The sequence below is a fragment of the Pleurodeles waltl genome, chromosome 2_1 (genome assembly GCF_031143425.1).
Source record: "Pleurodeles waltl isolate 20211129_DDA chromosome 2_1, aPleWal1.hap1.20221129, whole genome shotgun sequence".
In the NCBI taxonomy this organism is placed as follows: domain Eukaryota; kingdom Metazoa; phylum Chordata; class Amphibia; order Caudata; family Salamandridae; genus Pleurodeles; species Pleurodeles waltl.
In genome coordinates this window covers 462086032-462103396 of record NC_090438.1, presented here as the reverse complement: position 1 = coordinate 462103396, position 17365 = coordinate 462086032, and the positions used below count along the sequence as shown (strand labels likewise).

Sequence of the window (17365 nt, the reverse complement as noted above, 5' to 3'; positions counted from 1 at the left end):
TCTCTCTCATCAGGTGGTTTATGATGATGGGCCCCTCTACATTTTCTCCCCAACAGAGGAGCTACGCAGACGCTGGATTCATCAGTTGAAGAACGGTGAGTACAATGCTGTAACACAATTATCACGTAGAAACGCGGCGACCAGAAAGAAGACTGCACATTTTTCTTGAATTTCATATAGATTTCAATTTTTTCATAGGAATAAAAAAACCTACCATTCATGCGAAAATGTAATTTGCATTACCAATTTTTTTAAAAGAATTTTGTGATTTTTTTGTTACCACATCACCAACCGACTGATACCGCCCCGCCCTCCTCAATCACTCCCCCCCCACCGCCCAACCATCTCTCCCCTCTTTGAACGCTGGGCAAAGGACACACACTTTGCATTTTCGTGCTATACAAACGATGCGCACTTACTAGATTCCATGTGCAAAATTAGATTTTACTCATCCAGAAGTAATGTCAGCAGGCTTGTTGTATTTCATGCTATACCCACATAGGTGCCCCATTGAACACACCCTAAGCAAGAGATCATAGATCGCTTTAGTCCAGAGGACGTGAGTGAGGTATTTATTAAATACAAGCAAGCTAAAAAAAAGTGACTGGAAGCAGCAAAATAAAGAAATGACAGATGCAAAACCCTGTATTCAAGCCGGTGCAATGACAAAGGCTTATCCATCGTGGGTTTCAGAGGGAGATTTGACTAAGCCAGGCGATCCTCGTCATCATGGGTAACACTGAGTTTTAACTGCCTTTTTAGGAAAGGAAAGTGAGTTGCATTCTGGGCCTAGTAGCTCCGGTCTCTTCAAGAGCTCTTCGCTAAAAAGCCAGAACTTGCTACGAAGCTATATTATTTAAAGGGCAAGAAGTAACTCCGTTTGTGCTGTGTGCAATAAAATCGATAAATGTTTTTAGTATCTGCAACACAGCACTTCAGTTTAGAGCCAAGAGATATGTTCAAGACCCCATGCATACTCTGAAACATTAGAATGCACAGTACATCAACAAAGTCCCCTTTTCACAGACCCAAAAAAGCCCCTTGGCTATTGTGGCTCCAGTCAGAAAAAATGTCTAGGATAGCATGAAAAGTCACCATACAAGTGCCAGAAATTCACAACAGGTATGCTAAGAATACAACATTAAATAGATGGACGTGGTTCATATATCAGTGTACATGCTATAGGCCATAGGTAACAGTGCTGGCGATCTTTAAAAGTGAATGAATAAAGCAAGTAAGATTGGCTTACTCCAAGGGCATCTGAAAGGGTCCTTCTGAAAATTATATTTCACATAAATATGCTACAAATCCCCGAGGTCTCATAGGGCACAATTTAAATATCCCAACACTCCATGGATATGCTGTAGGGAAAAGGGGGTTTATTTCCTGAAGATTCCCATTATTTTGCTTTGTGACCTCTGCTGTTTTGGCCTCGGCATTGTGGTGAGCCTCCCTAGAATAGTCTCACAAACTGTAGGCTCTGTTTAAATCGGATTATGACCAGCAACCTGTAGTGCCTGTCTATTAACACAGGGCCAGCTGTTTGTAGACATATAGGGAAAGGTGCTTTTGTTAGGCAAGACCCCTTCTAGGACAGCGGTACACTGCTTGAAGTAAGGAGGAACTACACGCTGGAATGAAGAGGATTGCTGGACGGCATTCCTTAAAGGAAATGACAGCCTTGTGGACTCATCACCCCAACTGCATTATAACTAAGGAGCTCCTGTTGGAGAAGCTGCATCTGCTTTGAGGGTAGACGTTACAATCACTGTGGAAAATGGTGTTCGAACTGTGCCCTGCAGAAAGATGCCATCTAGAAGAGAAGACGACAACTGTGCAGGAAGCCCAAAGAGCTGAGATCACACCGGTATGGGGGTTAGAAAGTTTCTAGTAGGTGGTGTCAACGGCTGGAGCCAGGGTGAGTACACAGGATCCCAGGAACAGGAGGGTGCCTGTTTAGAGCTGCCTGCCCCGGTCTAATTTTTGTAAAGACCCTTGTGATCGAAAACAATTATGAATGCAGTCGCGGGTCGAAGCGCACGGAACGCGCGGGGAAGTGTGCAGGGGTTCGGGGGGTTGGAAAGGGAATACAAATTGAGTACAAAAAATAAATAAATAAACACTTGCCACTGCACCGCTCCATCCACTCCTCCGTCCTCGAGTGCAGGCACAGGCTCCCAGCCTGTCCTATGGCCGTAGTGACACTGCTCAAAGCAGCGTCAGGATTGTCTGGAAGCGCCCAGCCAGGTTGCGATCTAACTGCACATGTGTGTTTGGCTGGCCCGAGATGGCCTAACACACATGCGCTCAGGGGGAGTGCTGTGCACTTCCCCTCACTGCTCGTCACCCCCGTGGCCCCACCCCTTTACAAGGAAACAGTAATAAACTCAGTTTATTATCGTTTCATTGTAAAGATTTTGCAGCTGCCGCTGTATGAATGTGACAAAGATCGGTAGGATGATGCTCTTGAAACAGAATACTATCGGATCACGTGGTAGGCATGTGCTGAGACAGCTTTATAGAACAGTGTAATGTTGTATTGCTACCAGATATTAAACCGTTCCTTCATTAGTTTGAGAGAATGGCTATGAAAGCATCTTGACCCATGATCCCCATGAAAGCCTCTTACTAAGCACGCTTGATGGGGTAAAAAACTATCTTTAATTGAACAAGGTACGTCTCAAGAAAACAGTGATGTTTTTGAAGTATACTGGGCTACAACAAGTAGTCAACCACAGTGTGATTAAAACTAATTCCAGCCTTCTGAGCAGTTTTGAGATGTTTACTTGGTCCAAGCTGTCAGCTCATTAAATACTTCAGCCACTTTTCAAAACCCTCTCTGGTTTCCTCTGATGCATAGATTTATTGTTGGACCTTTATGTATCACGTACTCGTTGCTAGAAAACACTGCTGTTTCTTCCAATCATTAATCTATGTCTCTTTGTTATGGCTCCAGGGTCACTCTGGATTGCTCTGCGAACTCCCAGTGGTGATATATATCTTTTAGAAATGGAGCACTGCTATGCACATTTATATCACTCCTTATATTGAACCACTGAGTTACTGGGGCAGTGTTCTTTTAGTCTGTTGTTTCCTATGTAGGTCACAGTCCATCTATGAAATGAAGAAAACCACGGCACATCTCAAGGTCAAAGTATAAGCCATTTATTCCTTGGTGCTATAACAGGAGAGTTGGTGACCTGATCCAATGAAGTACACTAGGTAAGTGATTTATAGGGCAATACAATTTTTTGTAGTTGAAAGAAAACAGCCGACACATGTTTCCTCACAATGGACTTTTTCAAGGCTGTAAAGATATACAAATAGGATGTGTAAATAACAGAAATTGTCAATGGACTATTGACAGAACAAATTGTGGTGTAAACCATAGAACAAACCATTTGTTGATAAGTGATAAAGAGAGACCAAGTGCCAGAAATGAGTGATTGATTAATAAAACTACCATAAAAGCAGAGGGAGAAGTCCCCTTCCGCTCCCCATGTGTGTGGTAAGACACTCGAAAGATAGACCTATGATGTCCGCAGGCAGAGGTGGTAAGTATCAATGAAAGGTATAACAAGGAATGTCCCGGAAAGAGAAGCCATGCGAATATCATACAGCCAACTAAGCGATATTATACTTATTGCTCTGAAAATAAAGAAAATCACCCATGTGGTACACAAGAAAGCAACTCATATACGTATGAAGACATGCAAAAAGAAGAAAGGAAAAAAGAGAGAAAGAATCGAGCATACCTTTGACAATATGGAGGTATTATGTATAATACGAGATTCCAGTTATCACGGATATAGAACAAGTACGCAAAGTATAGCATGAGTCAAAAGGGAGTCCAGAGACCATGATACGTCTGTAAAAGTAGAGGAAAATGATAAGCCAGCAAATCGAACAATGAGCCATAAAGGCAACGATGAACAGTAAAAGGGAAAAAGAGGATCAAATTGCAGCATGTATTTTAACAGCTGATTAATGAAAGAAAAAGACTTGGCAATTGCGCGTATTATCCAAATGGCAGTAGCCTAAATAATTACTGACATTGGTCTGCTAGCGTTCCGTGTGTGCTATCGTCCTCAGCCATAATAATGCTAGGGGTGGTGGGGAATACTGTCGAGGGAGTTAAAAAAAGGGGAATGTGTGCCAAAACCAGATAAACTAGAAAACTGCTGTCTCCATCATGAGCCCACAGGAACAGAAGGCTTTACGCTCCTTTGATGATATTAAAGATATAGTCATCAAGGAAGCGGATAAAGGTAGAAACATTGTCGTAATGAATCGCAAGGACTATGTTGGTGAAATAGACAGACAACTTCAGGACCAAAAAGCTTATTGTAAGCTCCCCAACAACCCAATAGGCACAGTTACCAGAGACATAGAGACCAAACTGAGCTTCTGGAGGGAAAGAGGTGTATTAACAGACTCAGAATATAAGTATCTCTTCAATCCCACGCCCATGTTCCCTTGCATCTACATTCTCCCCAAAGTCCATAAAACAGCACATTTTCCCCCTGGCAGACCTATAATATCTGGGATCAACTCACCCACTGAAAAACTTTCTGAATTCATTGACATTTATTTACAACCGTTTGTTTGTAATTTACCGTCATATATTAAAGACACCACACACCTTCTCAGCCTCATTGCGGACTTTGAATAGACGGAGGGTCACCTTTTAGGCTACTGTCATTTGGATAATACGCGCAATTGCCAAGTCTTTTTCTTTCATTAATCAGCTGTTAAAATACATGCTGCAATTTGATCCTCTTTTTCCCTTTTACTGTTCATCGTTGCCTTTATGGCTCGTTGTTCGATTTGCTGGCTTATCATTTTCCTCTACTTTTACAGACGTATCATGGTCTCTGGACTCCCTTTTGACTCATGCTATACTTTGCGTACTTGTTCTATATCCGTGATAACTGGAATCTCGTATTATATATAATACCTCCATATTGTCAAAGGTATGCTCGATTCTTTCTCTCTTTTTTCCTTTCTTCTTTTTGCATGTCTTCATACGTATATGAGTTGCTTTCTTGTATACCACATGGGTGATTTTCTTTATTTTCAGAGCAATAAGTATAATATCGCTTAGTTGGCTGTATGATATTCGCATGGCTTCTCTTTCCGGGACATTCCTTGTTATACCTTTCATTGATACTTACCACCTCTGCCTGCGGACATCATAGGTCTATCTTTCGAGTGTCTTACCACACACATGGGGAGCGGAAGGGGACTTCTCCCTCTGCTTTTATGGTAGTTTTATTAATCAATCACTCATTTCTGGCACTTGGTCTCTCTTTATCACTTATCAACAAATGGTTTGTTCTATGGTTTACACCACAATTTGTTCTGTCAATAGTCCATTGACAATTTCTGTTATTTACACATCCTATTTGTATATGTTTACAGCCTTGAAAAAGTCCAGTGTGACGAAACACGTGTCAGCTGTTTTCTTTCAACTACAAAAAATTGTATTGGCCTATAAATCACTTACCTAGTGTACTTCATTGGATCAGGTCACCAACTCTCCTGTTATAGCACCAAGGAATAAATGGCTTATACTTTGACCTTGAGATGTGCCGTGGTTTTCTTCATTTCATAGATGGACTGTGACCTACATAGGAAACAACCCTCACACCCTGTGGCTGGGTGTCTTACCACTGGAGCACTCTTCTTCACAAATAATGACTTTTTCATCATAAACTTCAATTATAGATTGTGGCAGACATATTGGAAGTGCGCACCATTCTTACACAGCCACAATTGTTGACCTTTCTTTTAGTCTGTCTCCATGAAATCTCTTGGCACTCTCCTGAATAGAAATGCACCACAGAGGACTGGTTAGCCTCTCTGCTCCTAATTGATGTTCCCTTTAAGCTGTATGTGCACACACACAGTTGTTTCCTACTGCACAGACAATGAAATAGGATTGTATGATTTTTTATTTATTTTCCTTCCTTCACAGTCTCAATGTGTTGCCTCTTTCCGCTTTGGGTTTTAAGTTTCTACTGCAAGCGCGCTCAGTCCTTGTTAAGTAAACTTACAAGGGGACACGTATAGGTCGATGAACCTTTTGGTTCGCATGGAGTAGCCTAGCTATGTAGTAATCGATGACCATCAATAATCAATACACAAATCGATAACCATTAAGGAAACATTAATCATCAGTCGATAGCATCAACATTTCATGAAGAACCACAACCCAATTATATGTTTTATACATTTTATTTCCCTATTAGTTACAATACTAAGTCATAGGGTTAATACAAACTTTATTCAATCGACTTCAGTAATAATTCATTAGTAACCATCAATAACATAATCTAATCAAAACTTGATAAAACATGTCATTCTAATGTCTCAACATAAGCCAATAATGATGAATATGTTAACATGAGTAGCAGAGTTCAGCAAATCAGTCCATCAATCATTTGTCACCGTACATGTCAGTGTCTCAGAATAGGAACCCTACCTAACCTTGATTAGCATTAGCATGTGGGACTTCATGCAAAAACAGTTTAGAACATGAATTTGGAAAAAACATCTAGCTAGGAGAAAAACTATAAAACAGTGCAGTTGGTGCCTAGAAAGAAAAGGCACAATAGTTAATCAGTCACATTGTCATAGCTACTTATCCACGATCTGGATCAGCAACAAAGTCAGTCTTCGTCTTCAGGTCATCAATCAATCAGTAACACATCAGGCTTTCAAGAGCATTAGTCCAATGACAGAATCTCGCATCAATTTCAGGGAAAGGTCTCTCCCTGATCATCTGCCTCTAACATCTCCCCATCAGTTCTCTCTCTAGATCTGAAGTTTTCCCCCTTTGTCACGATATTATATTAAAGTTGCCCAGACTATCCCCCAAATCCGAATTAGTCAATTAGTCACCATATATGACGCTGCCCAATACATTCAGCTCTTCAAATCTATGAATTCTAATATTACGCCATTCTCAGGGTGTCGATTGGTTCACTGTATGATGTCCTCATCATCCGGCTCATCAGTTATCGAAAATGTTGCATCATCTTCCCCAGTCAGTGTCTCTATTGTTCGAGTCCTGGGAAAGTACATCTCGTCTGCTTTACACAGTCCTTGATATAATTTTGACTCCCTCATCTCCTGGCCGTCGGTTCATTGCAGAAAATTCTAGCTAAGCAGATTTTATTAACACGAGTAGTTCAGGGTCAGTTCAGCACGTCAGCTTCTCTACATTGCATGATTATTCAGCTTCTGCATGAGGCCTGGCAAAACTAGGCCACAACTTCAGCTAAGTTAAATCTACAATATAATGCAAAACATACGTTATATAGCTCAATATGACATATTACTACATTATTATTACACATTTTCAACATTTTGCATATTTTTAGTCATTTTTAGTATAATTCGTGAATCTTGGTAGCCATTCTCAGTGGGCACATTTTCAACATGCACATTATTTTTCTACATTTTATTTCTCTACAATGTATTATTATTATTCAAAATGCATAAACACTCATTAATGCATTTTAATTAACATATCTGCTTCAGGACTACTTACCTGCTAGCATGTTTGTGTCTTGCAACCCCACCCATTCTCTAGTCACCTCTACTATCAGGGACAGCTCCTTTGTTAGGGTGGAGGAGTGTCAGCCCCGTCAGCAGCAGAAGCTGCAAAACTTTCATTAGGGGATAATAAACTATGTTTATTATTCCGTTGTTGTGAATGGGGCAGGGCATCGGGGTAAGGAGCTGTGAGGGGGACTGCTCAACACTCCCCCTCACTGCGCATGTATGTTTGGCCGGCTGTCTCGGGCTGGCCAAACACACATGTGCGGTAGGCTCTCTCCAGCCCGGCAACACAGTCACAGTCTGCCTGGGAGTGCCCAGCCAGGGCGCTCTCAGCCAATCCTGATGCTGCTTTGAGTAGCATCAGGATTGGCTACAGGGCAGGCTGGGAGCCTGTGCCTGCGTGCAGCCAGCAGGGAAGAGGAACGCAGTGTGGGACTGCTCCAAAAAGGTAAGTGTTTTTGGTTTTTTAAAATTTAATTTTATTAAATTGTAGGTGCCCCCTCCCGCCTGCGCGCCACACCTGCCCTGCTCCTTTCGAGTAAAGTGGGCCGCGACTGTCTACTATGTAATTGTGGCTCCATCTCAGCCTAGATGACCCCAGGGCATCACCCCAGGGCATGACAGTATAACCAGACGTCTAACAAAAGCCTGTTCAGGGATGTACAGAAACTAGCACCTAATATACCTCTTGTATACAGAATTGGAGTGCACACTGTTTGTTGTTCCTAACTTAGTTACCATACAATGAAGTGATTTGTTTTGACATTAAATTAGGGTCTGTAGCTCCTCTCATTGGTTGCACTGTTTAGGGTCTAGAGACAAATTACTCTTGTTTCCTTAGCCTCCATCTGGAGGACAAGCTATTTCATGTGATGTTAAAACAGTTTAATATTTACATTGTATATTGTGCAGATTTTCAAATGATATAACGTTATATTCCTTCATGTACCTATAAGGCCTAATAGTTACGGACAAGTACCCACACTTTTGTAGCACTTCTTCACAGGAGGTGACAGAGAAAGAGAGGACAAAACAGATTGAGGGTTGTACCGCCGAGCGGCCGCCAATGCAACAGCACTCCCGCCAGCCCCATTTTGAAATCCCCGGTGGGCCGGCGGGGATGTCGGCCGCAACATGGGAGCCGGCTCCTAATGGACCCGGCGGTGTTGTGGGGGCCCCTGCACTGCCCATGCCAAGTGCATGGGCAGTGCAGAGGCCCCCAGGAGCACTGCGACTCCCCTTCCCGCCAGCCTTTCCATGGCGGTCTCTACCACCATGGACAGGCTGGCGGGAAGGGGACTCATAATCCCCTAGGCAGCGCTGCACGCAGCGCTGCCCTGGAGGATTAAAACTGCTGGGACAACCATGGCGGTAAACCGCCGGTGTCGGCGGTGCGACCGTGGCGCTTCTGCCGCGGTTGTAATCGGCAAGATTGTCCCGCCAGCCTGTTGGCGGTACAATCGGCAAAATAGCCCTGGCGGTCTTTGACCGCCAGGGTTGTAATGAGGCCCTGAGTTTCATAATAAAGACAGTCATTTATGGAGCCAAAAGAAATTACTGAGAAAAATATAGAGCAATAACATGGCTGAAATTGTTAGTGACTGGGTGTAGGAAATAGGGGCCAGATGTAGGAAAATCCAATTTTGCGACTTGCAAATTGCAAGTCGCAAAATTGGATGCAGAATGGTGTCTCAGACACCTTCTGCGACTCGCTATGGGGTCGCAAAGACCCACCTCATCAATATTCCTGAGGTGGGTCGCATTTTGCGACCCCATAGCGAGTCCCTGCACTCACAGGGATGGTGGCCTGCTGTAGTCAGCAGACCTCCATGTCGGTGACTGCTTTATAAATAAAGCTGTTTTTTTTCTCCATTTTGCAGCAAGTTTTCCTTAAAGGAAAACGAGTTGCAAAATGAAAAGTAAACCGAAATATTTTTTTCGACATTCACAAAGGGGAAGGGGTCCCATGGGGACCCCTTCCCTTTTGCGAATGAGTTACCACCAGTGTGACACTGGTGGTAACTGCGAGTTGGTTTGCGACCGCATTCACAGTCACAAAGCAACTCTGAATTGCGATGCGGTCGCAAATAGGAAGGGAACACCCCTTCCTATTTGCGAGTCGCATTCCCAAATTGCGAGTCGGTACCGACTCGCAATTTGGGAATGAGCATCGCGTTTGGCCGTTTGCATGTCGCAAACTGCGATTTTTGCAGGTTGCGACATGCAAACGGCTTACTACATCTGGCCCTAAGTCTTTTTGTGTGAACCCCTGAATTATTTGCCTTTTACTGGATCCTATATTTTTGCTGATGTTAAATCTCTGTGCACTTTAACCCTACTAACCAGTAGTAAAGTATATGTGATCCCCTTTTTAACATGATCAAATTGGTATATCCCTAATTGGTATATTTAACGTACCTATAAGTCCCTAAGATATGGTACTAAGTGTACCCATGGCCTGTACTTTAAATGCCACTGGTGGACATTAGCGCCTATTGTGCCATTTATTACTGTGGCAGTGCAAACGCAGCTTCAGGCCTGACTGTAGCAGTGTAAATTCAGCCTCCCAGAATAAACCATTTTGACAGGTCACAATCCTCCTTTTACATATTAATAACTCACCCCTACGTAGGCCTTGTGGCCAAACAGTAGGGTGTATGGCATTTGAAAGGACATGCAGAAGTGTTTTGTTAACGTGTCCTTACAGTAACTATCACCTAAAAGCTATTTTTCATGATAACAGGTATGTTGTCCTATGTAAAAAATCAGAATACAGATTATAAATCCTAATACTCTATCTCAGAAATAGGACTAGTTACAACAATAATTTAAAAAAATGTTCTTAATAGCTGTTAAAACTCCAAGTCAATGGTGAAGTCGGATTTTATTAACTATTAAAAAGTAATTTTTCGAAAGTTACCTTTTCCTTGCCTGAAGTTCCTGGAGGCTAATATACATTTGCTGTCAAACTTGTCCCATTCACTGACTGGCTTTTAAATAGGTGTGAAAAGATGTGAAATGTGCCCTACAAGCAAACAAGAAGCTGACCTGAAAGGCCAGGGACCACTACTTTGAACCTCTGTGAATATGCAGGGAGGGTAATGCGAGCATCAATTTTGACAATAGTGTCAAATCCTGATTAAGTGTCAAAGCCTGCTTGACATTTCTGCTGGGTTTACACATAACCCTTTGGGACACGTGAAAGGCAGAGAACTGGACAGCAAAACAATTTTTGCATATCCAGTGTGTGGTTACTGATGAACCCTCCTTTATCCTACTAGATAACTGTCTCAGAGTTTTACATATAACAATGGGGCTGCACTTGAAAGGAAGGGGAACAGGATGCTGAAACAATTCTTGTGTATCCAAAAAGTCATTCTCACCCTCTAGCCCAGGCCAGTGGCACTCCAGGTCCCTCCAGGCACTCATTTCAGAACCCTTTCTGGATCTGTGAAGAACAGAAGAGGGCTGGGTTAGTTGGCTGTGACCTGGGAGGAACTCTGAAGGACTGTGTCTACTCCCCCTTGTGCCCAGGACATAAGACGATACTCCCAGGGTCATAAGTTTGACCTCCTTTTCCAGCAACATGGATACAACAAGCTATTGAAGGCCTTACCTGCAACTGTGCAGCTGATCAGTGGCTCCTTAACCTGTACTGGATCTCTGCCTGAGGTCCTGCGAGTCTTTAAGTGCCTCACCTGAGGTCCTGGGAGGCTTGGGACTTAATGTACTAAAGCCAGAAAGTAAAGTCTTTGACCAGGACAAACCTAGGTGGGGTATCCGACCCATGCTCCATCTCAGTCAGCGTCAATTTGCCCTTAGGTCCCAGTCTACTGCGACCGCTGACTAACATTGGCACTTAATGCTTCATGGGGCTATTCATATTTAAACTTTTAACAATTAAAATCTCTGGTTCACCTTATAGGACTTTTATAATTTTGGTATCATTTTCTTTATTACATTGTGGTCTAGTTATGTAATTCTATTTGAGATTTCTATTAGTTTGCATTTTGAGTTTATTACTGTTTTGATACCACATAAATATATTACACATTTCCCTAAGATAATGCTGTCTCCCTTATGCATAGCTACCAGGCGATTGAGCTCAGGCTACTCTAGTGTCTTTGAGGGTCACCCTGACAAGGGCTGTGATTATTCCTTGAAGTTGGCAGTCACCCACCCCAAATAATATTCTCATTTCTTATACTGAGAGATAGTGACCTGGTTACAGTGTAAACGTTTTGCTAGTAAGAGGCTGATTCTGTGGTACACCTCACTGTGGGGCAGGTGTTTTTATCACTGTAACTGATGGTTGAAAAGGGTTACACGTGCTCTGTGGGCACAGTTACTCCTTTGGGCAATGTAGCAGTGCAGAAATGAACCATTCAATGGCCTGGCACGTCTGATGCAGATGTTATCCTGCCACATTAATTTGATGGACATTCTTTGGTATTTCTCATTTTAAGGGACCCTGCACATCTTGCTTCATAAAGTATAAGTGTACAGCGTGGTAATGGATGAGTTTATGAGTTCTCATTCAGAACTCAGTCCAAAATGTGGCCGTTTATAATTAAAGTGGACAAATATTCTTTAAAATATACGAGACAGCACCATGTAATCACAAATTTACCAAGCAGTAATTTCTCCAGATCGTATCATGAAACTGGAAACTTGCTTGTAATTGTGCACAAAGCAAAACAAGGGTGCACAAAAGCAGTCCCTTTATGCACATGGACAAACATTCTAATAGAAAAGTAAAGCATTACAAATTCATGAGCCTTGTGAAACTCCTTGTAAATCATCTATTAGAAACAAAATATATCACTACATGCTACATTGAAACTCTGTTGGCCTGATTCAGAAAGAGAAACAAACACTTTTGTGTAAGCTTACTATTCACAAAGTGTAAGAAATTGGGTTGTTGGTTGACTGGGGTGTGAGCCCTGGTCAAGCAGGAACCACAGTTCTTGTCTGGGTGAGGAACAAGCCAACCCTAAATTAACCTATGCTCAACCATCTGGCACAGAGCAGTCAGGCTCAACTTAGAGGCAATATGTATTTGTGCAACACTTCAAACTGTAATAAAGTGAACACAAAACAGATCCCACAGAAAAAGGGTCCCTCACCAAGTTAAAAAAATAGAACTTTTTTTCATTAATGAAACACAACCAAAATGACAACAAAATCCAATCAAGAGACCTGGAGTTATGTAATTTTTGAAATTTAAGTAAAATAGTGCCAAAAAGCACAAAGCAGCAACTGTGGCTATCTGGTCACACTAGATGGGACAAAGTCACAAGTTCAGGCTAACCACGTTGGACCACAGGCTGGGTACAGGGACCCAGTTAGGCCCGCTTAACAGAGTACCTTAGTTCCTGGTTTGCAGAGCATTGCAAGGATCTGCATCGAAGAAGCGTCACATAGCTGAAGTGATGTGCCAGTTCCTAGGTGTGGCTAGGCTGTGATGAGAGGACTTGTGTCACAATCGAAGATCCCATCAGCAGGGCTTGCAATACGAAGTCTGGTACTGAGAATGTGGCATGCAGTCGGGGTGATGTGTCGATTCCACAGAGCTGTGAGGCTTCAGTGCGGAGTCTGGCATTATTGTCGAGGCTGGCATTGAAAGGGATTCGAGGGTCTACACCAAAGATGCAATGGCACAGCAGGGGTTCCTAAGGCATTGCAGGCTGCAGAGGCAATGTGAATCTTTGTGAAGTGGAGATGCATCAGTTCTGCTAGGGTTATCGCCATGGAGCAGAGGAGATGCGTTGGCTCTGCCAGATCCACAAACGCTAGCAAGTGACTTAGGCCCACTTCCAAGGGTCCATGACTGGGGTGGCACCACTTGCCAGGGTAAAATCACAAATGGCAGAGTCCAGGTGTAGGTACAAGGTTGTTGGAAGCCTGTTGTATCCCTGAGGTTTCAGATCAGGAGGTTGGCCCACTAGCCCTGGCGGTCAATCTGTGTTCTGGGTTCAAGAGATGCAGGTCCAGTCCTTCTCACCCAGACAAGAGGGCAGTAGGTAGAAGCTCAGCACAGCAGGGCAGCTGTCCTGCAGAGCAGCAGTCCAGCTGAGTAGCAGTCCTATCAGCAGCACATCAGTCCTACTAAATGGCAGAAAATGCACAGACCCAGAAGTGCATTGAAGTGGTAGTGTCTGAGGTACAGTATCTATAACCAGTTGATACTTTGAAGTGCGGGAGGACTTCTAGAGGCATGCCTTGGAACTGCACAAGTGCCCTGCCTTCCTGGCTGCAGACTAGCTGCAGGGGGTATGCAGCCCTTTATGTAGAGACAGGACACAACCTATTCAAGCATAAGGGAGCTGGGTCCAGCCTCCCCCTCCCTTCCTGCCAGTGATGGCACGTCCAATCACACCTAAACTCCCCGTTGTGTGTGGCTCGGAGGAATGCACAAAGCCCAACTGTCAACTACACTCAAGCTGTAGGCACCAAATGGCTAATGCAATGAAATGCCAACATTCGAAAAGTGACATTTTCATAATTTTAATCTAAAATCCAACTTCACCATAAATTTTGATTTTTCTTTACAATTCCAGAGACACCAAACATTAAATGCTTACCTGTTTCCATTTGGAGATTACACTTCTAAAATGTAATGAGGTAACTCCAATGTTATCCTATGGGAGAGATAAGCCTTGCAGTAGTGAAATATAAATATGAGAGTTTTTCACTGCCAAGACATATAAAGTACATGTCCTACAATTTAAACACATTAGACACTGCCCTCTGGGCCGCCCAGGGCCTTCTCTAGGAGTGACTTATATGTACTAAAAAGGAACAGCTGGGCTTGACAACAGGTTTGCTTTGCTAGGTCGAAATTGCAGTTGAAAACTGCATATATATAGGCTGTAGTGGTAGTCTTGAGACATGTTTAAAGTGATATTCAAGTTGGTGGCACAATCAGTGCTGCATACATATCTTTTTTTAACCTTTTTTCCAGGACAGGGGACTGAGTTCCCAAGTCCTAAAATGGCTGTCACCACATCTTTCTTAATGTGGTGTCAGCTAATCAGATCTTATCTTAAGATCTGTTGACTCTGAATGTCCTCTGTGACATGAAATATCTGCATGTTTTAACTTTATTATCTCTAAAAATACGGAGTGTAACTACACCAAGTCACAAACATGCACTTTTTGAATGAAGGTCTAGCTTTCTGTCAAATTTAGTGCAATTCGGTTCAGCCATTTTGGTTGTGGATGTGTCTACTTTTCCTATGGAAAACTGAATGGAGAAAACATGTTTTGAGACTCCCTTTCCCTCTTTTTCTCGGCCCACGCTTGACTGTTCACCCTGAAACTTTCCAGAAAGTTTTGTGAAGATTTATAAAATGGTGCCAAAGTTATTAGCAAACCAAAAATGCTTTTTCTATGGAAACATGATTTTAACTATAATCACCCAGTGGCTGCCAGCACTGGGTAAAACACCCACACACACCCACAATCTCTCTCTCTATCTCACACACACGCACGCACACACACACACCCACACACACACAGATGTTTAAATATATATTTATTTGGTGCGTCAGATTCACAGATGCTGCATTTACGTCCATTAGAGTGCATACTTCACTGACATCAATATGTCACAATTATTTATACATTCCTTTTTTGATCTTTCATTCTGGACTCCATCTCTGAATTGTTGTTATACCCTATAGTGGATTTTGGTTTCCATCTTCCTTTCTTTTCTCTGTTAATGATGGAACAATTTATTCTAAATATCTTTTATATTTTAGTTTGCTGAGGAAGCTACAATTGTTTATGATTCCAATGTTATTTACACACATATATTCCATTATATGATGCTTATGACTATATTTATGTCATTTTTAAAATATATTATTTAACATTCATTCCCTGAAATGTGAGAGGCTGAGGCAATCCAGTTTAAATACACACTTTGCCAAACTAGTTACTTCTATCTGTATTTTACAAGAAACACAGTCTAATGACATGGAATATTTCAAGCTTGAAAATGGTTTGGAAGAATATAGTTCTCTTCCGCTATTACTCACAAGGTCTTCCTTTGATTACATTTGCAAATAAATCTCATTTAACCAATAAAAATGAAATTCAAGTTTTGAAACAATAATAGTCTTGCTGTTGCATGAAATTTAATCTGTTCATTTCCTTAACAGAAATTCATAATATAAATATAACCCTAAAAAAAGCCTAAATAGCTTTTAACATTGTTATTGTAACCCACCCATTTCTGATTCTTAAATAATATGCCAGCTCACACTATGAAATACTCTTTCTTTTCCTCTCTTCATGGTTCCCAATCCAGGATTGATTATATATTCACAACTAAAACTCTCACTGCCAATTTAGTGTTATCTGAAGCACGCTCTATGCATCTTTTAGATTATGCTCATGTGGTTACAATATTTGACTCAATTAGTGTGAATAAAAGTAAAGGTAGATTGATAATTTACAACTATCTATTGTTTGACAAACATTTTCCAAAATAAAGTGATTTTGTTTAATAATGACAGACTACTTTTATTAAGCAAATGGATGTTTCAAATTCTATAGTAATTGAGATTCATACAAAGCAGACTTTAGGACTTATCATCTTATCTGCTACTGCACAGAAGTCATCGGCTAACGAAAAATATAATGGTATTCTCATACAAATTATAGCATGAGAACATCTTTATTATACAAACAGGTCCACTGATGTGGTGTCTGGTCTCATTATTGTAAAAGTAAATTTAAATAAGATGGTGAAACATATTTTCAGCAATGTACTCCTGAAGGTTAAAACAAAATCTTATGATGGTGACGACTATCTTGGCAAAATGTACGCTATTTATATAAAAGGTAGCTAACAGTTTACATTTGGTGTGTGCTACTGTCTAATAAATGTATCTCTAAAACATTTAAATCTCTCTATTATGCAGCTATAAAGGACACAGATGACTGTTCTAAAAATATTCAGAGACATAGTTGGATTGGGACTCTGGCAAATTAGAGTATTATATTTAGTTCGAAGAGGTTAAAAATTCAGTATTATACATAAACAGGCTAAATCACTACTCTCCAATGGATTTCCACTGACTTTATATAACATATTTCTACTTTCATTGCTTTTCATGAAATGAAAATGCAATCTGTATTGTTCAAATAATAGACAAATATCAATATGCAACACTTTGACAAACTATTAGGAAGTAGATTAGAATGTTTAGTCTCTTATCTCATGTATCCTGATCTGTTTGGTGTTGCTAACAGTAAACTGACGACTGACAATGCCAGACTTTTTTCTAATGCTGTCCACGTCTATTGTATCTTGATGCAGGAAAGACTTTTGACAAAATGAATTGCTAATTTCTTCTTAAGTCTTTTTTGTCCTGGTTTGGTTTAGGTGCTACATTTGTTAACATTATTAGTTTGTACGTTATAGACCTTACATTTTGAAATGAATAAGCATCATTCATCTACTTGTACTTGAGAAAATGATTTATTAAAGGTGATAAAAAAACAAACAATATGGTTCTATTTATATACACTTTAAGATAAATCAACATCTTTAATTTTTCGTTGTTCATTTTAATGATGCTTTATGTATAGAGTGCACTGCTAACCCAAAAGGATTTTTCCTTGTTGCAGTAATTCCTTTTGTCACTTTCCACCGTTATAGCTATAACACCAGTGAAACCAAGCACATTTGCTTCATCCAACTTAATTATTTTTTAACATTTACCCTTTATAATATAGCAAACAAATATGTTATTCCATTTTATTTTTACTACTGAAATAATTGTAGTTC

At 41.1% G+C, this 17365-nt stretch overlaps 1 protein-coding gene and 1 long non-coding RNA gene across 3 annotated transcripts in view; one reads left to right on the top strand and one right to left on the bottom strand.

The window, feature by feature from the left end:
- Window positions 1–17365, top strand: part of BTK (Bruton tyrosine kinase) — a 448809-nt gene that overhangs the window by 191998 nt on the left and 239446 nt on the right. For both annotated transcript variants that reach the window (XM_069213457.1, XM_069213465.1), the window contains exon 5: window positions 14–95. In XM_069213457.1, the coding sequence (XP_069069558.1) occupies window positions 14–95 (82 nt within the window). The remainder of the gene's footprint in view (window positions 1–13; window positions 96–17365) is intronic.
- Window positions 6219–17365, bottom strand: part of LOC138265611 (uncharacterized) — a 110398-nt gene continuing 99251 nt past the window's right edge. Inside the window, exon 5 of the long non-coding RNA XR_011199389.1 lies at window positions 6219–7293. This is a non-coding gene — a long non-coding RNA (uncharacterized lncRNA). The remainder of the gene's footprint in view (window positions 7294–17365) is intronic.